At 36.7% G+C, this 23,472-nt stretch overlaps 1 protein-coding gene across 11 annotated transcripts in view; it reads left to right on the plus strand.

The window, feature by feature from the left end:
- Nucleotides 1-23,472, plus strand: part of DENND2C (DENN domain containing 2C) — a 92,089-nt gene that overhangs the window by 39,388 nt on the left and 29,229 nt on the right. For 8 of the 11 annotated variants that reach the window (XM_089917409.1, XM_089917404.1, XM_089917433.1 and 5 more), the window contains exons 2-6: nucleotides 15,747-16,758; nucleotides 17,444-17,580; nucleotides 18,010-18,122; nucleotides 18,705-18,875; nucleotides 22,069-22,165. In XM_089917409.1, the coding sequence (XP_089773535.1) occupies nucleotides 15,935-16,758; nucleotides 17,444-17,580; nucleotides 18,010-18,122; nucleotides 18,705-18,875; nucleotides 22,069-22,165 (1,342 nt within the window). In that variant the 5' untranslated portion in view covers nucleotides 15,747-15,934. Of the gene's footprint in view, nucleotides 1-54; nucleotides 12,985-15,591; nucleotides 15,652-15,746; nucleotides 16,759-17,443; nucleotides 17,581-18,009; nucleotides 18,123-18,704; nucleotides 18,876-22,068; nucleotides 22,166-23,472 lie in introns of those variants that run through there. The other 3 variants (XM_089917419.1, XM_089917412.1, XM_089917430.1) reach the window with 3 other exon arrangements.

A 23,472-nucleotide genomic window follows, 5' to 3' on the forward strand; every position in this document is an offset into this window, starting at 1 on the left:
GTGAGGCTGGTCCGGAGGCTAGTGCATGCTTGCTGGTGGGTGGGGCTGGAGCTCAGGAGATTCTGGGGCTGGTGCCTGTTCATTGGTGGGCAGAGCTGGGTTCTGGGTTGTCTGGCTGCAGGACCCTGAGGGTCCTGGATCTGGTGTGTGCGGCCAGGCCTTGGATCCTCTGGTGGACAGGGCTGTGTCCAAGGGCGGCTGTGAGTTCAGGGGGTCTTAAGGCAGCTTGTCTGCTGGAGGGTGGAACTGTGTCACTGCCTAGTTAGTTGCTTGGCCTGAGGTGTCCCAGTACTGGTGCCTAAATGTTCGTAAACAGGGGTCCTGAGGCTAATAAGCTAGAGGGAGGATTCCAAAATGGCACTTGCCAGCACCAGTGTCCACGTGGTAGAACAAGCCCCCCAAATGGCTGCCACCAGTGTCTGTGTCCCCAGGGTGAGCTGCAGTTGCCTCTTGCCTCTCCAGGAGACTCTCCAAGATCAGCAGGTTGCTCTGACCCAGGCTTCTTTCAAATTAATGCTTCTGCCCTGGGTCCTGGAGTGTGTGAAATTTTGTGTGCACCCTTTAAGAATAGAGTTTCTATTTCCCACAGCCCTCTGGCTCTCTCCAGAGTAAGTCCCGCTGGCCTTCAAAGCCAAATGTTTTGGGGGCTCATCTTCCTGGTGCAGGACCCCCAGACTGGGGAGCCTAATGTGGGGTTCAGACCCTTTGCTCCTTGGAGAGAACCCCTGCAGTAGTTGTAATTATTCTCCCGTTTATGGGTCACCCACCCAGGATTATGGGTCTTGACTATACTGCATCTCTGCCCCTCCTACGTGTCTTCTTGTTGTTCCTTATATCTTTAGTTGTAGAATATATTTTCTGGTAGATTTCAATCTTTTTCAGCAATATTTGTTCTGTAAATAATTATAATTTTGGTGTGCCTGTGAGAGGAGGTGAGCACAGGGTCCTTCTACTCTGTCATCTTGGGATACTTTTTCTGCATCTATTAAGATAATCATATAGAGGTTTTTTCATTTATTAATTAATTAATTAATTAATTAATTAATTTTGTGGTACATGGGCCTGTCACTGTTGTTGCCTCTCCCGTTGCGGAGCACAGGCTCCAGACACGCAGGCTTAGCGGCCATGGCTCATGGGCCCAGCCGCTCAGCAGCATGTGGGATCTTCCCAGACCGGGGCACGAACCTGTGTCCCCTGCATTGGCAGGTGGACTCCCAACCACTGCGCCACCAGGGAAGCCCTATTTATTTTTAATTGATGTATATTTGATTTACAACACTGTTAGTTTCAGGTATACAGCAAAGTGATTTGGTTATGCATACATATATGCATATATCTATACCCTTTTTTCAATTCTTTTCCATTATAGGTTATTACAAGATACTGAATACAGTTCCCTGTGCTATACAGTAAATCCTTGTTGTTTATCTATTTTTACATATGGTAATGCGCATCTATTAATCCCATACTCCCTCCCAATTTATCCCTCCTCCCACTTCCCCTTTGGTAACCATGAGTTTTCTATGTCTGTGAGTGTTTCTGTTTTGTAAATAAGTTCATTTATACTATTTTTTAAGATTCACATATAAGCAATATCATAGGGTATTTGTCTTTCTCTGTCTGACTTACTTCACTTAGTATGATAATCTCTAGGTCCATCCATGTTGCTGCAAATGGCAGTATTTCATTCTTTTTGATGACTGAGTAGTATGCCAGTGTGTATATATGTGTGTGTGTGTGTGTGTGTGTGTGTGTGTACCCACACTACATCTTTTTTATCCATTCATCTGTTAATGGACATGTAGGTTGCTTCCATGTCTTGGCTATTATAAATAGTGCCACTATGAACATAGGGGTGCATGTATCCTTTTGAATTAGTTTTCATCTTTTCCAGATATATGCCCAGGAATGGGATAAGGTTTTAAGGAACCTCCATAGTGTTTTCTATAGAGGCTGCACCAATTTACATTTCCACCGACAGTGTACAAGGGTTCCCTTTTCTCCACACTCTTCATTTATTATTTGTAGGCTTTTTGATGATGGCCATTTTGACCAGTGTGAGGGTTTTTTTTTTCTTTATGTCATAAATGTGATGGTTTTTCATGTTAAAGCAACCCTTGCATTCTGTTATAAAGTATACTTAATCACTGCATAGTATCCTTTTTGTATTTATTTATGCAATTTTTTGGCTAATACTTTTAAAGTATTTTTACATGTATTTTCATGAGTTATATTGTTCTGTGTTTTCCTTCTCTTGTAAAGTCTTTGTCTGGTTTTCTAACAGGGTAATGCTGGCCTCATAAAATGAATTGGAACGTGTTTCTTCTTCCTCTGTTTTCTGAGAGAGTTTGTGTAAGGTTGACATTGTCTCTTTACATGTTTAATGAAATTCACCAGTCTCTAGACCTGGAATTTTCTTTATGGGAAGGTTTTTAACTAAAATTTAAAATTAATTTTTAAGTAAATATAGAGATATTCAGAATTCCTATATCTTCTTTTTTTGTTTTTGTTTTTGGTTACTTTAAAAATTTAATGGTAAATCTTATGGGCTTTTTTTGTTTTATCATCCCACCCTACTCAAATTTGTACATGAAGCCATTCCAGACAAAAATTTAAAGTACTTTAAGCTATATTATCAGCACTACACATTTCCAGTAATAGTCTGCATTCAAATCATGGTGAAAACAAGCTGGCTAGTTTAGCCCAGGGAAAACAGAAATCATGCTTAAGAAGGAAGACTTAGACTAAGATCTGAAACACCATCATTTGAAGGGGTTATTTTTTCCATTGCCAGAAGTCCAGTTTTCTAATAAAGACCAAAAGACAGTTTCTTTTTGATGCAGTGTTTGCTACATTAAATATTAATTTCTGTTTTAATCTTCCCACTCACTCACATACTAGGGTAGTATTTGATGAGGTTGACAGTTCTCAAACTGATCTAATGTAGATGCCATATGTTCTTTGGAAGGGGTCCCTGTGTGATGATGATATTAATATCACCTAGCATGCACTGAGTGTTTTCTATGTGCCAGGCACTGATCTAAGTATCAATAGTTGAAATGTATCAGCTTATGAATTGGCACATTCATGGAGGGAGAGAGAGGTTAAGGAACCTTACTAAGATTACACAGAAAGTAAAAGCTGCAGCCAAGGCTTACATCAGTTTTGGTACTTTGCTTCTTTCAAGAAATTTGTCCCTTTAGTTGTCAAATTTACTAGCATAAATTTATTCATAATAGTCCTTTATATCCTTTAATGTGGGATCTGCAGTGATGCCCCCTTTTTCATTCCTGATATTGCTAACTTGTGCTTTTCTCTCTTTTTTATTTGTTCAGTCTACCTAGAGGTTTATCAATTTACTGATCTTTTTAAATAACGTTTTTTGTTTTATTGGTATTTTCCATTGTTCATCTGTTGCTGTTTCATCAATATTCACTCTTTATTATTTCCTTTCTCCTACTTGCTTTGCGCTTAATTTATTCATTTTTTCTTCTTAAGGGAGAACGTTAAATCATTTATTTTTCAATTCTTAGGTGGAATAATGACACTCAAATTTCACTACATGGTTTAGAAAAATGTAACTTTGAAAAGAATGGTACATTTTGTTCAGGATTGGCTGTAAAGTAACTTAAACAAATGTTAAGCTAGAGTGTTTAACCTGGAGAGAAAATTAAAATATAACTTGAGAGAGGAACCAAGATGGCAGCGTAGAAGGACGTGCTCTCACTCCCTCTTGCTAGAACACCAGAATCACAACTAGCTGCTGGACAACCATTGACTGGAAGACACTGGAACTCACCAAAAAAGACACCCCACATCCAAAGACAAAGGAGAAGCCACAGTTAGACGGTAGAAGGGGTGCAATTATAGTAAAATCAAATCCCATAACTGCTGGGTGGGTGACTCACAGACTGGAGAACACTTATACCACAGAAGTTCACCCACTGGAGTGAAGGTTCTAAGCCCCAGGTCAGGTTCCCAACCTGGGGATCCGGCAATGGGAGGAGGAGTTCCTAGAGAATCAGACTTTGAAGGCTAGTGGGACTCGATTGCAGGACTTTGACAGGACTGGGGGAAACAGAGACTCCACTCTTGGAAGGCACACACAAAGTAGTGTGCGCATCGGGACCCAGGCGAAGGAGCAGTGACCCCAGGGGAGACTGAACCAGACCTACCTGCTAGTGTTGGAGGGTCTCCTGCAGAGGCAGGCGGTGGCTGTGGCTCACCATGGGGACAAGGACACTGGCAGCAGAAGTTCTGGGAAGTACTCCTTGGTGTGAGCCCTCCCAGAGTCCACCATTAGCCCCACCAAAGAGCCCAGGTAGGCTCCAGTGTTGGGTTGCCTCAGGCCAGACAACCAACAGGGAGGGAACCCAGCCCCACCCATCAGCAGTCAAGTGGATTAAAGTTTTACTGAGCTCTGCCCACCAGAGCAACAGTCAGCTCTACCCACCACCAGTCCCTCCCATCAGGAAACTTGCACAAGCCTCTTAGATAGCCTCATCCACCAGAGGGCAGACAGCAGAAGCAAGAACTACAGTCCTGCAGCCTGTGGAACAAAAACCACATTCCCAGAAAGATAGAAAAGATGAAAAGGCAGAGGGCTATGCACCAGATGAAGGAACAAGATAAAACCCCAGAAAAACAACTAAATGAAGTGGATATAGGCAACCTTCCAGAAAAAGAATTCAGAATAATGATAGTGAAGATGATCCAGGACCTTGGAAAAAGAATGGAGGCAAAGATCAAGAAAATGCAAGAAATGTTTAACAAAGACCTAGAAGAATTAAAGAACAAACAGAGGTGAACAATACAATAACTGGAATGAAAATTACATTAGAAGGAATCAATAGCAGAATAACTGAGGTAGAAGAACAGATAAGTGACCTGGAAGACAGAATGATGGAATTCACTGCCGTGGAACAGAATAAAGAAAAAAGAATGAAAAGAAATGAAGACAGCCTAGGAGACCTCTGGGACAACATTAAACGCAACAACATTCGCATTATAGGGGTCCCAGAAGGAGACGAGAGAGAGAAAGGACCCAAGAAAATATTTGAAAAGATTATAGTCGAAAACTTTCCTAACATGGGAAAGGAAATAGCCACCCAAGTCCAGGAAGTGCAGAGAGTCCCATACAGGATAAACCCAAAGAGAAACATGCCAAGACACATTGTAATCAGACTGGCAATAATTAAAGACAAAGAAAAGTTATTGAAAGCAGCAAGGGAAAAATGACAAATAACATAAAAGGGAACTCCCATAAGGTTAACAGCTGATTTCTCAGCAGAAACTCTACAAGCCAGAAGGGAATGGCATGATATATTTAAAGTGATGAAAGGGAAGAACCTACAACCAAGATTACTCTACCCAGCAAGGATCTCATTCAGATTCGATGGAGAAATCAAAAGCTTTACAGACAAGCAAAAGCTAAGAGAATTAAGCACCACCAAACCAGCTCTACAACAAATGCTAAAGGAACTTCTCTAAGTACGAAACACAAGAGAAGAAAAGGACCTACAAAAGCAAACCCAAAACAATTAAGAAAATGGTCATAGGAACATACATATTGATAATTACCTTAAACGTGAATGGATTAAATGCTCCAACCAAAAGACACAGGCTTGCTGAATGCATACAGAAACAAGACCCATCTATATGCTGGCTACAAGAGACCCACTTCAGACCTATGGACACATAAAGACTGAAAGTGAGGGGATGGAAAAAGATATTCCATGCAAATGGAAATCAAAAGAAAGCTGGAGTAGCAATACTCATATCAGATAAAATAGATTTTAAAATAAAGAATGTTACAAGAGACAAGGAAGGACACTACATAATGATCAAGGGATCAATCCAAGAAGAAGATATAACAATTATAAATATATATGCACCCAACATAGGAGCACCTCAATACATAAGGCAACTGCTAACAGCTCTAAAAGAGGAAATTGACAGTAACACAATAATAGTTGGGGACTTTAACATGTCACTTACACCAATGGACAGATCATCTAAACAGAAAATTAATAAGGAAACAGAAGCTTTAAATGACACAATAGACCAGATAGATTTAATTGATATTTATAGGACATTCCATCCAAAAACAGCAGATTACACTTTCTTCTCAAGTGCGCAAGGAACATTCTCCAGGATAGATCACATCTTGGGTCACAAATCAAGCCACAGTAAATTTTAAAAAATTGAAATCATATCAAGCATCTTTTCTGACCACAATGCTATGAGATTAGAAATAAATTACAGGGAAAAAAACGTAAAAAACACAAACACATGGAGGCTAAACAATACGTTACTAAATGACCAAGAGATCACTGAAGAAATCAAAGAGGACATCAAAAAATACCTAGAGATAAATGACAATGAAAACACGATGACCCAAAATCTATGGGATGCAGCAAAAGCAGCTCTAAGAGGGAAGTTTATAGCTATACAGGCCTACCTCAAGAAACAAGAAATACCTCAAATAAACAATCTAACCTTACACCTAAAGGCTAGACAAAGAAGAACAAACAAAACCCGAAGTTAGCAGAAGGAAAGAAATCATAAAGATCAGAGCAGAAATAAATGATATAGAAACAAAGAAAACAATAGCAAAGATCAATAAAACTAAAAGCTGGTTCTTTGAGAAGATAAACAAAATTGATAAACCATTAGCCAGACTCATGAAGAAAAATAGGGAGAGGACTCAAATCAATAAAAGTAGAAATGAAGAAAGAGAAGTTACAACAGACACCGCAGAAATACAAAGCATCCTAAGAGACTACTACAAGCAACTCTATGCCAATAAAATGGACAACCTGGAAGAAATGGACAAATTCTTAGAAAGGTATAACCTTCCAAGACTGAACCAGGAAGAAATAGAAAATATGAACAGACCAATCACAAGTAATGAAATTGAAACTGTGATTAAAAATCTTCCAGTAAATAAAAGTCCAGGACCAGATGGCTTCACAGGTGAATTCTATCAGATATTTAGAGAAGAGCTAACACCCATCCTTCTGAAACTGTTGCAAAAAATTGCAGAGGAAGGAACACTCCTAGACTCATTCTATGAGGCCACCATCACCCTGATACCAAAACCAGACAAAGATACTACAAAAAAAGGAAAATCACAGACCAATATCACTGATGAATATAGATGCAAAAATCCTCAACAAAATACTAGCAAACAGAATCCAACAACACATTAAAAGGATCATACACCATGATCAAGTGGGATTTATCCCAGGGATGCAAGGATTCTTCAATATACGTAAGTCAGTGTGATACACCATATTAACAAATTGAAGAAGAAAAACCATAAGATCATCTCAATAGATGCAGAAAAAGCTTTTGACAAAATTCAACACCTATTTATGATAAGACTCTCCAGAAAGTGGGCATAGAGGGAACCTACCTCAACATAATTAAGGCCATATACGACAAACCCACAGCAAACATCATTCTTAATGGTGAAAAACTGAAAGCATTTCCTCTAAGATCAGGAACAAGACAAGGATGTCCACTCTCACCACTATTATTCAACATAGTTTTGGAAGTCCTAGCCATGGCAATCAGAGAAGAAAAATAAATAAAAGGAATACAAATTGTAAAAGAAGAAGTAAATCTGTCACTGTTTTCAGATGACATGATACTATACACTGAGAATTCTAAAGATGCCACCAGAAAACTACTAGAGGTAATCAATGAATTTGGTAAAGTTACAGGATACAACATTAATGCACAAAAATCTCTTGCACTGCTATACACTAATGATGAAATATCTGAAAGAGCAATTAAGGAAACACTCCCATTTACCATTGCAACAAAAAGAATAAAATACCTAGGAATAAACCTACCTAGGGAGACAAAAGTCCTATATGCAGAAGACTATAAGACACTGATGAAAGAAATTATAAATGATACCAACAGATGGAGAGATATACCATGTTCTTGGTTTGGAAGAATCAATATTGTGAAAATGACTATACTACCCAAAGCAATCTACAGATTCAGTGCAATCCCTATCAAATTACCAATGGCATATTTTACGGAACTAGAACAAAAAAATTTTTAAATTTGTATGGAGACACAAAAGACCCCGAATAGCCAAAGCAGTCTTGAGGGAAAAAAACGGAGCTGGAGGAATCAGACTCCGTGACTTCAGACTATACTGCAAAGCTACAGTAATCAAGTCAATATGGTACTGGCACAATAACAGAAATATAGATCAATGGAACAAGATAGAAAGCCCAGAGATAAACCCATGCACCTATGGTCAACTAATCTATGACTAAAGAGGCAAGGATATACAATGGAGAAAAGACAGTCTCTTCAATAAGTGCTGCTGGGAAAACTGGACAGCTACATGTAAAAGAATGAAATTAGAACATTCCCTACACCATACACAAAAATAAACTCAAAATGGATTAGAGAGCTAAATGTAAGACCGGACACTATAAAACTCTTAGAGGAAAACATAGGAAGAACACTCTTTGACATAAATCACAGCAAGGTCTTTTTTGATCCACCTCCTAGAGTAATGGAAATTAAAACAGAAATAAACAAATGGGACCTAATGAAACTTCAAAGCTTTTGCACAGCAAAGGAAACCATAAACAAGACGGAAAGGCAGCCCTCATAGTGGGAGAAAGTATTTACAAGCATTTGCAAACAAATCACCAGACAAAGGATTAATCTCCAGAATATATAAACAGCTCATGCAGCTCAATATTAAAAAAACAAATAACCCAGTTCAAAAATGGGCAGAAGAGACATTTCTCCAAAGAAGACATACAGATGGCCAAGGAGCACATGAAAAGCTGCTCAGCATCACTAATTATTAGAGAAATGCAAATCAAAACTCAATGAGGTATCACCTCACACCAGTTAAAATGGGCATCAGCAGAAAGTCTACAAACAACAAATGCTGGAGAGGATGTGGAGAAAAGGGAACCCTCTTGTATTGTTAGTGGTAATGTAAATTGATACACCCACTATGGAGAACAGTATGGATGTTCCTTAAAAAAGAAAAATAGAATTACCATATGATCCAGCAATCCTGCTACTGTGCATATACCCAGAGAAAACCATAATTCAGAAAGACACATGCACCCCAGTGTTCATTGCAGCAGTATTTACAATAGCCAGGTCATGGAAGCAACCTAAACACCCATCGGCAGATGAATGGATAAAGAAGTTGTGGTAGATATGTACAGTGGAATATTACTCAGGCATAAAAAGGAACAAAATTGGGTCATTTGTAGACACGTGGATGGATCTAGAGACTGTCATACAGAATGCAGTAAGTCAGAAAGAGAAAAACAAATATTGTATATTATTGCATACATATGGAACTTAGAAAAATGGTACCAATGAACCAGCTTGCAGGGCAGAAATTGAGACACAGGTGTAGAGAACAAACGTATGGACAGACCAAGGGGGGAAAGCGGCGGGGTGGTGGTGGTGGTGGTGTGATGAATTGGGCAATTGGGATTGACAATCGCTGATGTGCACAAAATTGATGACTAATAAGGACCTGCTATATAAAAGAATAAATAAAATTAAATTTAAAAAATAGATAAAATATAACTTGAAACTTAACAGGGTAAAAGGTGTTCCAATTTAAAACACCAAGAAATAGTATCATCATTCATTGTTTTTAAGCTTTTTCTTCCTTTTGTAGTATAAACATTTATTTCCAAATATTTTGGGATTTTCCTTTTGGCTTAGAATTGATTTCTAATTCATTTCCATAGTGGGTTAGAAAACATCCTCAGAATGGTTTCAATCCTTTTAAATTTATCATGTCTTATTTTATGGCCCAATGTATGGTCTATTGGTAAATGTTCCATGTATCGCTCTGATATTTGCATTTAAAATGATATTGCACAATATATAGATGAATGGTAAAACTCATGCTAATAATTTAAATTAAAAATTTTTTCCCATAAAACATTAAATAGTAAATTTAAAACGCCATGATAAGCTGAAAAGAAGACTGGAGAAAAAGGAAAAGCTTCATATGTACCTTTAAAGCACTTTGAACAAGGGGCCTCATGTTTTCAATTTTCCCTGGGACCCACAAATTATGTCCCTGGCCCTAAGTGCAGGTCTGCTGTTAACAAATTCACAACAGTTTTGTTTAACTGAAAGTGTTTTTATTTCACCTTCATCTTGAAGGATATGTCTAGAATTCTAGATTTCACAGATTTTTTTTTCCCCTTAGCACTTTAATTTTTTTTTTTTTTTTTGCTGTTCTGGACAGCTTGTGGGATCTTAGTTCCCCAACCAGGGATTGAACCTGGGCCTACGGCAGTGAAAGCGCCGAGTCCTAACCACTGTACCACCAAGGAATTCTCTAAATATTTTCCATTGTTTTCTGACTTACCTTGTTGTTCCTATATGTAATGTATATTCTTTCCTTTGGCTCTTAAGAATTTTCTCTTTATCACCAGTTTTCAGCAACTTGATTATGGTTTGCCTTGGTAAGGCTTTCCTTATATTTATCCTGTTTGGAATTTGTTGAGCCCCATGTATCTATGTGTTAAGAGTTTTCATCCAATTTAGAAAAATTTCAGCTATTATTTCTTGAAATATTTGTTCCCTGCCTCCCACTCCCTCACTTCTGGGATTCCCATTTATATGTAAGGTAAACCACCTGATACTGTCCCAGGGAGACTTTTGTTTTACTCTTTTCTTCTCTCTGTGCTTCAGTTTTTGTGTTAGTTTTTGACAGTTTTTATTACTACTTATTCAACTTCACTGATCATTTCCTCTGCAGTATCTAAAATCTGCTGTTCAAACAATCCAGCGAAGTTTTCTTTTCATATGGGGTATTTTTAAGCTCCAGAAGTTACCTTTGTTTTCTTTTTTATGTCTTCTATTTCTATACTCATTATGTTCATATTTTGCTTTAAGTTTATGAATATATTTAAAATATCTGAATTGAAGTCTTTCTCTGCCAACTGGTATCATGTCTGTCATTTTTGCTTCAGTTTCTGTTAACTGATTTTTCTCCTGATTATGGGTCTCATTTTCAAGCTTCTTTGCATGTTTAGTAATTTTGATTGGATGCTAGACATTGTAAATGTTACATTGTGGCGTGTCTGGATTTTGATGTGTTCATGTAAAAAATATTGAGTTTTGTTTCTGTGGTTATTTAAATTACTTATGAATCAACTTGATCCTTCTGAAAAGCTTATTTTTGTGGTGGTTCTAAAGTAGCCTTCACTCTAGGGCTAGTTTAGTCCCACTGGCAAGCCGTGACCTCCTACTGTTTCTACTGAATTACCCAGGCGTTTGACAAGGCCTCCCTTGTGAAGATCATTGGAAGTTGAACATTTCCCAGACCTTTGTTAACTCTGGGTGTTAGTCAGCTTTACAGGGTTCCGTTAGGTCTTCTTTCCCAGTAATATGTTGTCTAGCCTCGTGCAGTGTTACCTTATACCTTACCAGCTTAGTATTCAGCCCAAGTCTCAAGTAGATCCTATGTAGATTTCTGGAGCTTCTCTTCTGTGTTGCTCCCTCCTTTCTGATACTGTACCCTGAAGATTGTATTTGCCTCTGCCCCTCCACACTCTGGCCTCTTTATCCTTAACTCAGCATGGTTACCATGTTCTATGCTGTTTTCTGAAAAGAGCCTCCTGGGTGAAAGCTGGGCCATCTTCGTGCCCACTTCATTTGTTTTCCTTCTTTCAGGGATCACAGTCCTTTACTATTATTCAATATCTAAAAGCATTTATTTTACATATAAGTCCAGTTTTATAGTTTTTTATGTTGGGAAGGCAAGTCTAGTCCAATTTTTCTATCATACCAGAAGCGAGAGTCTTCTCGGTCCCTTTCATCTGTTTTCTTTCTAATTGAGGTAAAATTCACATAACAAAAATTAACCATTTAAAAGTATATCCTTTCATCAGTTTTTTAAGTCAACTTTTAGAATGTTCTAAATTCTTCCTATTTGGCCAGATTATACTTAATCAAATAAAATATTTTAAAGGATTTGGAGTGAGAAACTTTCCTTATATAGACTTGAGTCAGTAAAATAGAATGTTAATATTCTCTTTCTTAAAGAGAATTTCACTTACCTGAATGGATTTAGATTGGTTTCTTTTAAAAGGCTAAGAACACAGAATCCTATATATGTTAGGTTATACTATAAATTACATCTTAAGCTGATAAACTGTAGTTGATGTACATCTTGGATGAAAGTAAATACTCAGAAAAGCAATAGAAAACAAGTAAGTCCCCTCATACGAACCTTCAAGTTGCGAACTTTCAAAGATGCGAATGTGTGTTCACATGTCCAGTCACGTAAGTTAGTTCACGTGTCTGGTGTGCACTGTCACGTGCATGCATCCTCTACAAGAGGTTGTGCTTTTGTGTACTTTACAGTACTGTATAGAGTACAGTAGTACAGTATCTTTATTTCAAGCCCAGGATGTCCGCAAGCAAGTGTAAAAGCAGTGGTGATCTAGCTGGTACTGCTAAAAAGACCAGGAAATGGAGGCCCAGAGAAAGGACGAAGAGAGACAAGAGGAGGAAGAAGTAACTGAAGAGCCAAAGAGATTCATGATGCAGGAAATGGCTAGGGGATTTTCTTTATTTGAGGGGGCACTGTTAGTTTTTGAGGCACAGGACCCGAACATAGAACAGTACACAAAGGTTGAAGCAGCCGTTCAGAATGCAATCCGGTGCTACCGTGTCATCTATGACAAGAAAAAAAGGGCTACTACCCAAACATCACTGGATTGTTTTCTCAAGAGGGTAGATAGAATTGAATCCAGCGAGGAACCAAAACCTGTGCCACCATCATCAGATGTGAGTGAACTTGCAGTTTGCCCTCTGTCTCCTGTTGCTGACGATCCTTCACCGCTAGCATCTCCCACCTCCTATCCTTCCTCCAGTCAGTAACTCTTCTTGCCTGTCCACTCGATGCCAGCCCCTGTATGCCAGCTGCTGTACTGTACTACTGTACTTTTCAAGGTACTGTATTGTAAGAGTAAAAATGTTTATTTTTTGTTTTTTTTATGCATTATTTGTATGAAAAGTATTATAAACCTATTACAGTACTATATAGCCAATTGTGTTAATCCGGTACCTAGGCTAACTTTGCTGGACTTACGAACAAATCGGACTTAACGAATGTGCTCTCAGAACGGAACTCATTTGAATATGGAGGACTTACTGTAAAAACAAAAGGACATGATTAAGAATCACCTCTTTGGGAACAAAGAGTAGGAAAAAAGAATTGATTAGTAGCCTTTACTCCAAGCATTCTGTTTTATTATACTTTTAAAATCATGCTTAGTTTTTCACATTTACACTTCTTTTGCCCACCCGAGGAACTGAGTTGCTGGTTTCTTCTCTTGAGGTTGCCCATTGTGGTTATCGTGAGCTGTAGCTTCTCTTCGTATGAGTCCTGCCTGACTTAATAGTCTTTAATAGTTGGAGAAGCTTTTGACTCATTTTGTAGTATTAAGAGAAGAGACAAAATTTTAAAAATTATTGAAGCTGTTATATTTTCTCAATCTGTGTTTCTGTGAGAACTGTTGAAGCAAGGCTCAGAAAGCAGTGTCTAGGGGCAAATATGTGAATAAGTTGGCTTTAGGGAGCTTTCAAAAGATGAAGCTTGGAGGGATCTAGGACTTGAACACTGGGCCAGCACATAGGGATTAGAATGTCTACTGATAGTGGAGGTCAAGGCAAGAAACTAGAGGCGAAGGCTGGGATATAAAGAATCTTGCAGGCTAGGAGAGCCATAGGGGAGGAGGTGCTGGGTAGCAAAGTGACTCAATTTAATTAGACTAAAAGGACAGTTAGATGTGAGGTGCCTGTAAGGAAAAAACAGGCAACTCTTGGTTTGGTGATTCTTATTTTTTGGATAGGACAAGATCACAACTTATGTATAAGAATAGGCAAGCCACATTATAAAGAGTTTAATTTGGCAAAAATTGGAGCTGTGCAATCATGTATAAAGACAGATTATAATATCAATACAGGCATCGATCTAATTAGAATGCATTAAAACTTTTTGGTTTTGAAATAATTTGTCATTTTTTAAAAGCTGCAATGTATTAATACATAGTTAGGAGAAAGTAGCATTTCTCTTCATAATACCTACCTAGATTTAAGGAGTGTCATGTTGCTATGCTACTCTCTTGCCACTGAAACACCATGAATACACATCACTTATATTTGTATGTGAATTCCATAGATTAAGCCATTTGTTGCCAGTTCTTTTCAAGTTAAACATTTTTTTTTAGGGCAAGCAATTTTCATCTTTTTCTTCTCAGTTTGACGCCTTCATACTTAAAACACATTAACAAGGGAAGAGTAATGGAAGAGTTTGGGACTGCCAAAAACCTTGACTAGGTTCCCAGGAGAGAGAAAAATACTCCTATCTTGTCTGTAGTGAAGAAAACCTGAGTCTAAAGGACACCTTAAAATCCTTTGGAATTCTCTGTAAACATCAGAAACTAGTAAAGGATTTTCAGAGTTTTAATAATGAGCAGTAGAAGCTGATTGGATGTTCAAATTCTATGCATTAGTCTTCTGTGAAGAGTTCTGCCCAACAGCTTTTATATTTTGGGTGCTTTGTTTTGTTTTTTTCCACTCACATGAGTTCAATTTCTTAAGGTTTTTTAGAATGATTTTCTTTGCATAAGACCCTCATCAAAGTTTATTTGCTAGCAAACCTGGTTTTCCTACAAACTTGAAGAAATAATTGAAAGTTGATGGTAGTCCTGACTAGCAGTTGCTCTGCCTAGAATAAATTGTGTGTGTGTGTGGTGTATGTAACAGTTTTGGTCAGCTACACTGACAGAGCTGGGCCAAGACATTTTCCTGCCTGTTAATCAAGGACACACAGACAAAGCTCAAGGAAGGATGACCCCTGTCTCAGGAAGTATCGAATCAGTTGCTATTTTTAAACAGTATACAGTAGAACTTGAGATCAGGTCTTTACTCAGTTGACAGGAAAAGTTCTCTGCCAAATTTTGCATTTGAGGAAACAGTTAATGGGCCTAAATGAGTGAAGCCTCTATGTGAAAGGAAGGGATGTGACTGTAAGTATTTTTGCTGATTTGGGTCAAGTGTGTGGTGGCAGAGATGTGGAAAATTCAGTGACAAAGTAGGTTATTACATTTCAAAGTAACTGATAGTTAATGGCACCTTGGATTGTCTTTAGTGACAGTGGTGTGTATGGAATTCTGTGTTGCTAATAGTAAAGTTGAAATAAGGGTATGTGATGAGCTAATATTATCTCAACGTAGCACTGGAGAAGGAAATCAGCTGTTGGTGTGTTTCCAGACTGACTGGCTCTTCCTCTGGATGTATACATAAACTTTTTGGTTATTTGAGATGTATTTCTGTATGCTTTTTATAATACTCTGTTGGTCCTTGTTTCATTAACAGAAGGTTTCGTAAAGAATTGATTTATCACAAAATAATATTGTATACTACTATGTGTAATCTCTTATAAAACCTCATTCTACTTAACTTTAGGAAATTAAATATGCAGAATGTTAAAGCAGACAATTTGAGAAATACCATAAGTAATATTTTCTCTGTAATATTATACCACCATCTTAGGAATGCCTTTATGAGGTTGAATTGCTTAATGGATGACAGGTACATCTTTACATACGAAATGTAAGCGACTTATTTAGGGATAGGTGGGCAGTGTTTTAGTGGAGTTTAAATTAGGAAATTATAAAACTGTTAACATATTCATTTCATTTTAATAGGATTATTCAAGATAAAGTTGTAGCCATTTTCAACAAGGATTGATGATCAGAATTTTTCTTTTTAAAACATTTTCAAGTTAAAGATGAAAGGAAAATGCTGGAATTGTTTGGATTCTAACTGACAGGATAAAGAATATAGTATTTCACAGTTACTTGTAATGGAACCTCAGTAAAATTCATCACTTGTCATGCACCCAACTGGGAACATGGATGTTGGTTTTTCTCGTTCTGCTGTTCATACACTGTCAAGAAGCCACTGCAAAAACATCAAACAAAAAATTTCTCAGTGGGAAGGAAGAACTAATGGTAAATCTAATCCAGATAAGTGTGATCCAAAGGACTTTGGAGTGAGATATAATAACTGTAATCAAGAGATTCTTCTTAAGAGAAATCCTGTTGCTGAGGGAAAGAGCAAAAAGCTGGATGTCACCAACTCTCAAAATGTTGATCAGGGTATTAATGAAGATGCCAAAAGCCACAATCGAAGTGAGGATGAAAGTGAGAAACGTGAATATGATGATACACACTTCTTTAAAAATGAATCAGGATCCAACTGGGTATGTTCTCGGGCCAAACAAACTGAAAGCTGGAAAGAAGTTTTGGATCCAGAGACTTCATTACCTCCAGGAAATTTCTATACCTCACAGATATTGTGGAAGAAAATAGAAGCACTTCCCCCAGATAAAGTCTTAAATTTAGCTTTAGAACATTGTGACTCTTCAGAAAAAGAACTGAATTTCAGAGGTCTGGATAGTTCATATGGAGTAACGAAGAGCTTAGAAAACATTTACTCTGAACCTGAGGGACAAGAATGTGGACATTCTATAAATCCTTTGCCAAAACCTCGTAGGACATTCAGATATTTATCTGAATCTGGTGATATGCCATATAAAGAAAGAAACTGTGACAGAAAATACTGTGAAAATAATTCTTGTACAGAGCCCTCTTTAGCCTCTTCTCAGGAACCTGAACCAAAGAACTATGGCAGAAAAATCAGAGGGAGATCTAAAAGGTATGTTTTTATTTGAAAGGTAATGATTTTAAGTATTTTCCTTATAGAACTATTGAGCTTCTGTTTCCTTTTCAAATCAGTTTCCATTTCCATGTGTGGGTTACACCTATAATTTGATTATACAGATGTTGATTAACCCAAGGGGAAAATACATACAAGCGAAACAGTAGGAGTATAGGTAATACCCAGGACAATTTACTGACATAAGTACTGTAGAAAAACTTCCATTTTACATCTTTAAAAATGTATAGGGGACTTCCCTGGCGGTCCAGTGATTAAGACTTCGCGCTTCCAATGCAAGGGATGTGGGTTCGATCCCTGGTTGGGGAACTAAGATACTACCTGTCATGCGGTGCGGCCAAAAAAGAAAAAAACAATGTATAGGGAAGCAAGTACATTCTTCTACTTCATTTAGGACATGCTGGCATTAGCCTCACTTTTTATTACAGAGTGAATTTAATTAAGTACCCAAAGAAGAGCATGAATGTAATTGGCTAAAAGCCTCCAGTTTTCTCATGGTGCGTATAGGGCATCAGCCTAATTTATTATTCTTAGGTATCTGATAAAACACCTTTGTAATTTTGTACACTAAGTCCTTTTCTTATCAATTTGTGTCTATCATACCAATATAAAGAATACTAGAGTTTTACAAGATACAACTTTAAAATGTATCTCCTTTCTTAAGGAAATCCTTTGAATTTGAGGACATTCAGCACTTTCGAAATCAGAACTCACGGAAGATTCATGAAGAACTTAGAAGAAATTCTGGCTCAGCACTTTATTACACACAGTCTGAGGACAATATCTATGAGGATATCATATGTAGGTGTCCACAAACTTTGCAATTAAATTTAGTGAGTATGTAGTTGGTGGAGCCCTTAACTAGAGTATGTTATTTTCTTTTACAATCAAGCATGTCTTGCTCTAGATTTTCCTTTCTAATATTGAAACCTTGGTTGTATAAATTCCTTAATTCTCTAATGGATTTTACAACTAGTTTATTGGACTGTTCAGTTCAGAAGTAGATGTGTGTAGTATGGTATTTTGAGAATTCTTTGAGGTTGGTTGGACGCCTGAGTGGTTTGTGAGCTTAAAGTACCATTGATTTTGAGACCTACATCCCTACAGCAATGTAGAGTAGAAAGCTGAACATATTTAGTCAGTTTTTGCTTTCTTTTCCTTCTAAGTGTAGTCAGTGTGTTCCCATTTAATTATGTTCCTCTAAACTTTTTTTTTTCATTATTTTTCAAGATCCCACCAAAGAAAATCCATATGAAGATATTGCAGTGCAGCCTTTGCCCATGTGGAGGTCTCTTTCAACATGGAAGCTACCACCCCCTAAAAGTGCTTTCAAAGCACACAAGGTATAACCAGAGAAATAAGAAAATACTAGAATCTTATTTATGATCCTACAAAAAGGTTAAAATGGTTTAACTAGGGCCAAAACTCAGAGGCACTGAAATGTTGGTTTATTGTTCTTTGTTTTATTTTGGGGGGAGCAGCACAAAACTTTTTTTTGGTTTTGGGGAGGGGTTTTTGTTTGTTTTTTTAGCGCTTGAGAAGACTTGAATACAAACACCTTTAGACAGACCATAAATCTTTTAGTTCACTATAGTTACCACAGCACTGTAATAGTCTCACATCAACCTGTGGCCTAAATTACCTGTCTGGTCCCTGCAAGCACTCACCAGCCCTGAAAGCAAAGGCTGCCTTGAGTTAATGAGGACTCTGAGCTATTGTTTTCTGGAAATTTGATTACACTGTTGTAGAAGAACTTGGATTAGAAACCCAAGAAACTTCTTTACAAACAGTGAAAAAGAAATTACAGTGTCCTCATTTTAGATGATTTTAAAGGAAAGATAAATATTTTGGGGGGATAGCTTTGACTTTGAGAACACAGGCATTACCTAGATGATCTTACCTTAGCAGTACCTCTTCTGTTTTAGCTTCCTCCCAAACCTCAGTTACTTCACCGGAAGACTATGGAACCGAAGAACTCACAAGTTTATTTATGGTCAAAGCTCACAAAGGATACCACGTTGCCTGTCACTTTAACTGAATGGAAGCTTTTCCAAGCTGGAGAAGTTGCAAACAGGAAAAGGAAAAATCTTCCAAGGGTAAGAACTCCAGTACTTTGATTCTTCAACTCTTACTTCAGCATTTCCACAAATGCGAATAAATAAACTTTAGACTGAAACGAATAATAGGTTAGAACTGACCTACTGGAATTAGAAGATTTGGAAAGTAGCCTTAAGCTGAGTTTTTGCTCATGCAAGAAAAATGCATGAATGGCTTTTGCCAAGGTTTTTGTGTGTGTGTGTGGATTTGGAAAATTGATTTTAGATGGAGGGCTTCACTCTAGTTACCTTAGTTCTCATTAAAATCAGCTGCTGGTGTGAAGGAAGCCCTAGAACCTCATGTAAAAGGACCTTCTAGTAAGCTGGCTTCAGTGTTGTTCTCACTTATTTGTATAACAGCCAAAGTTAATTCCGTTTTGTGCCTGAGTTTACAAATTTTCGGTAATGACAAAGTATATGCCAAAAATGTCCACTCAAAGGAAGGAAAAAAGAAATTTTACTATTACTTGGGAAAAGAAATTTTTGCCAATTATATTAAATAAATGACTTCTTTCTCAAGGGAGAAAAGGCAATAAGTCTGTAAATCATCTCAATGAGAGCCACTGAACCAAAATAAAGAAATTTGGATTATTTGTAATATATATTTTTTAAGAGAGACATTTAAGAAATTACATGAAAATATTTAAAAACTGTTTATGTTATTTTGTTCTGTAATTCAGAATGTTTTCAGGATTACTATGCAGAAATAAAATCATTTAAATAGTATTCCTGTCTTTAATCCCATCTGAATTAGCTATATTCATTTAGCACATGATTTCTATACCTGATTTTAACATTGAACAAAAGTCATAGCTGTTTCTTGGTGTAGTAACTGCTGATTGGTTCCTTGGGAAATATTCTGTTCCACAGTTACTTTAATTCTTCTGATCCATTTCCTGCCCCTCCCTCTTTAATATGTGAAGTGTTAAAGACACAGAGTTTTTTTTAAAGCACTAAACTGATCTCTCTGGAAAAAAAAATCTTTAGGTGTTTATTCTCCTGTGTATGGTGAGGACTACTTAAAAATCAGAGGTTTAAAGAATTTCCAGGATGTATGTATATATAATGCATAACAATCACTTTCCTGTACACCAGGAACTAACACCGCATTGTAAATCAACTATACTTCCAAAAAAAAAAAGAATTGCTGGCACAACAAAGCAGCCTCCCACATGTTCCAGAAACAGCAGATCATGCGTTCACGGGGGCTAGAACACAAACACATAAGGAATTGTATTTAAGATGTGGTTCTTGGAATAGCATTAACAAATATTTAGAAATTATGGATTGTGGAATTTAATGAGACCCAAGGGTATTTGCAGTGCTTTTGATTTCATGCCTCAGTATTTTATGTACTGTGGATCCCTTGAGTACTCAAAGCCTGTTCTCTTTCTGATTATAGGTGAGATGATACAACTTTTCCTGTTTGGATATTTTCCCAAAGGTTTTCTTGAGAAGTGGGGAAGAGAAAAATGGTGATGAATTCTTGATTGTCAGGCAGGAACAGACTGTTAGCATTTCTACCTGTGACCCTCCTTGGATTAAATCCTTTTAGGATGTTTCATTTGCAATACAAGTTTTGGTTTTGGACTATCTTCGGGAACAACATTCCTTGAGGAAAGCAGTTTTCACTTATTTCCTCTTTGATGACTAGACCTATCTCTGGAAGGGAAACTGGTTTCATAGTTTGAAAGCAACTGATCTAGTCCATATGCCTCTTCCCTACCCTTCCTTTCTTTCTCTACTGTGGCAATCTGTGTGGGATTGTTTGCTAGAGTAGATTTCCTAATGTTTTATATTGTTTGTGTCAAGTGTGTACAGCAATATGGTTTCCATCATTTCTTAGGAAAACTATTCTACAGTATTTCCTGTAACTAGAAGGTAATTATAGGCTCCTAGCTCATAATCAAAATTTAAATTTTATTACTTTATCTCATATTTCTAGAATAGATAGTTCCCTTTCCTTTATAACATTTGAGTATACTTTTAAGTATACTTTTCAAATACACATTAATAATTCTACTATTTTTGGTCCTTATGTATCCAAAATACATGTTTACTCTCATACATCTTTCCTATAGCCCCTAGCAATACCTTTTTATGTTGGATTCTCTTATTTTTTTTAATAATGCTAATATTTAAGAATATTGGTAACTTTCCACTTGAATTATAGCTATGAAAATCTTTAAAAGAATAAACTCATCCAAAAATGTGGGAATAATCTGCATATTGGAAGCACATGTTTCTCACATGTTACTTTTCTTGCAGTGGACTGATTCACTGCTTATGGATTGCCAGGATTGCTAGAGAGACAAGGACAAAGGAAAAAACAAGAACATTTTTCTCAAGCAACTTTGTTGGTTATCATATTATATAATGTTCCTAACAACTGTAATTCTGGGCATTAAATATGTTAAATCAATATTGATAGTTAAGAAAATGTTTGGAATTTTAAGAAAAATATACATAGAAAAACTAATCAATTTCTCCTTTTAAAAGTGGCTGTTGATCAGCTTTAATTCTTTTCTCTTTTTTAAGCCCAGTCTGTCTGTCTGTCTCTATTATACACACTTCCCAGAAGCAAAGAAAGAATTTTAATGAATAATGCATATTAAATGGAACATTGTTTTGTACTTGGGCATATTTGAGAATCTCCTATTTTTATGACATGTTTCCAAAATAAATTATAATATTAGTGCTCCCAGTAGCAAAGGAGTATTCCTTTTGACTAAAGCTTTCTAAGCGTGATTATCCTCTCTTTGCAAAAATTCCTGGGAGCAGACATAACTGTGCCTCACCCTGCCTTACAAGTGAGTAAATATCCCACTTCCTACTCTGGGCTCGCAAAAACTTGAGCCCATTGGTAAGGCTTGGTCAATATATGGAGTGCAGTAGCCAGATTTCCTGCATGTTGTGACATGGAATGACAAGCAATCTCTCTCTAAGAACCTGTGCTAAACTTCCTCTGGAAAGGAAATATCCTTTCCCGCTTCTCTTACCCATGTTAAATGGAGTATGTATTAGAATAGCATATCATCTTACTAAAGATAATTTAGATTCAAAATTGAAAAATGTAAAGGTTTTTATTTATAAAATGGATCTTTCTCTGAACGAGAATCACTAATAAGTTAATATCAAGCTGCAAAACTTGTTGGTGTTTGTTTTAGCTTGTACTTTTCTGGTCTTTTTTCAGCTTGTATTGAAAATAGATGATATATTTGAATCTAAGAGAGGGAAGAAGAGGGTAAAGTTACACCCTTACACTGGAAAAGATGTACCTCCCTCTAAAGGTAAGAATTGTTCCAACTGCCCATAGCTATTAGCATATGAGGGGCAGATCATTAAATAATTTAATGTTTGAGGTGAATTATAATTTTTGGTTTACTTTCCTGTCTATCCCACTTAAACATAAAACTTCTTTAGGCTAAGGGATTATTTCTTGTTCTTCCTCAAATCCCTTTTGTTTAGTTCTGTACCAAGTAATAACTATTGGATGAATAAGTAAATAAATTAAAAAATAGTTATAAACCAATGAGACTAATTTTCATGGACAGGTTGCATCCTTATTATGTAGTACTACTTTGATTTATAGTCTTTTGTCAGTACAGACTCTCTCAGTGGAGAAATGAAAATATTAAGTATATATATACTGAATGTATGTGGTATTCAACCTATAGTCATCTAATAAGTTCAGTAGTTTTATTCTTCAGATGCCTAGATAAAACTTAGATTGTCTTAAGAAACTTTCAACATCTATAGTGAATTATTATTGTAGAATCTTCTTTACAACTTTAACTTGGTTGTCTGGCAAAGGATGTGTAGAGTTTAGCAATTTTTGTCTGTGAGATTCATAAGTGAGAAACAACAGCCAAGTCATACCAGAAAAGAATATTTCATATTTTTGCAGACTTCCAAAGACAGAAATTTCTTCATTTCCATTGAAAATCTCTTCTTCATTCTAACAATTACTATGTGAAAATAAACTTCCCCATTCAATAATTCAAGACTCTTTCTTCTTACTTTGTGATGATTAAAATCATCTCATCACCATTTTAAATGTGAGTTTTCATATTTTCAAAAGCAATTATTACAACATTTCAGCCTTCTCTTCTGTAAAAGAAATACTTCTGGTTATTGTTAATAATAATAGCTACCATTTACTGAATGAAGTAATAGTTTCTTTATGTACTTTATCTGGTGTATAACGTATGACCACACTGGGAGGTAGGGACTGTCCTAATTTTACAGAGGAAGAAGCTGAGCCAGAGGAGGAAGCATCAATTTGAATCAAGGAACATGATACCACAAAGTCTTATTCTTCTCTATTATGATTGTTTTTCTAAATAACGGCATATAGCAAATATTATTGTTTTATAGATAAGGAAATAAATTATAAATTGCAAATTTTGTGAAATATCAAGACACTGGAACCAGGACAAATTCTTAGAAAACATTATCATTGTCGCATATTAACAGCACTCTATTGATAACTGTATTCACCAGATATGCCACCCTAGGTAGATGATTACCGATCTCTTATTTTATTTGAATGCTTTATGGATTAGGAACATTTTAGTAAATTTGGCTTGAAGAAAAG

This window comes from Delphinapterus leucas, chromosome 1, assembly GCF_059928025.1.
Source record: "Delphinapterus leucas isolate spDelLeu-1000000601 "Yukka" chromosome 1, BTC_Dleu_Yukka2, whole genome shotgun sequence".
In the NCBI taxonomy this organism is placed as follows: Eukaryota; Metazoa; Chordata; class Mammalia; order Artiodactyla; family Monodontidae; genus Delphinapterus; species Delphinapterus leucas.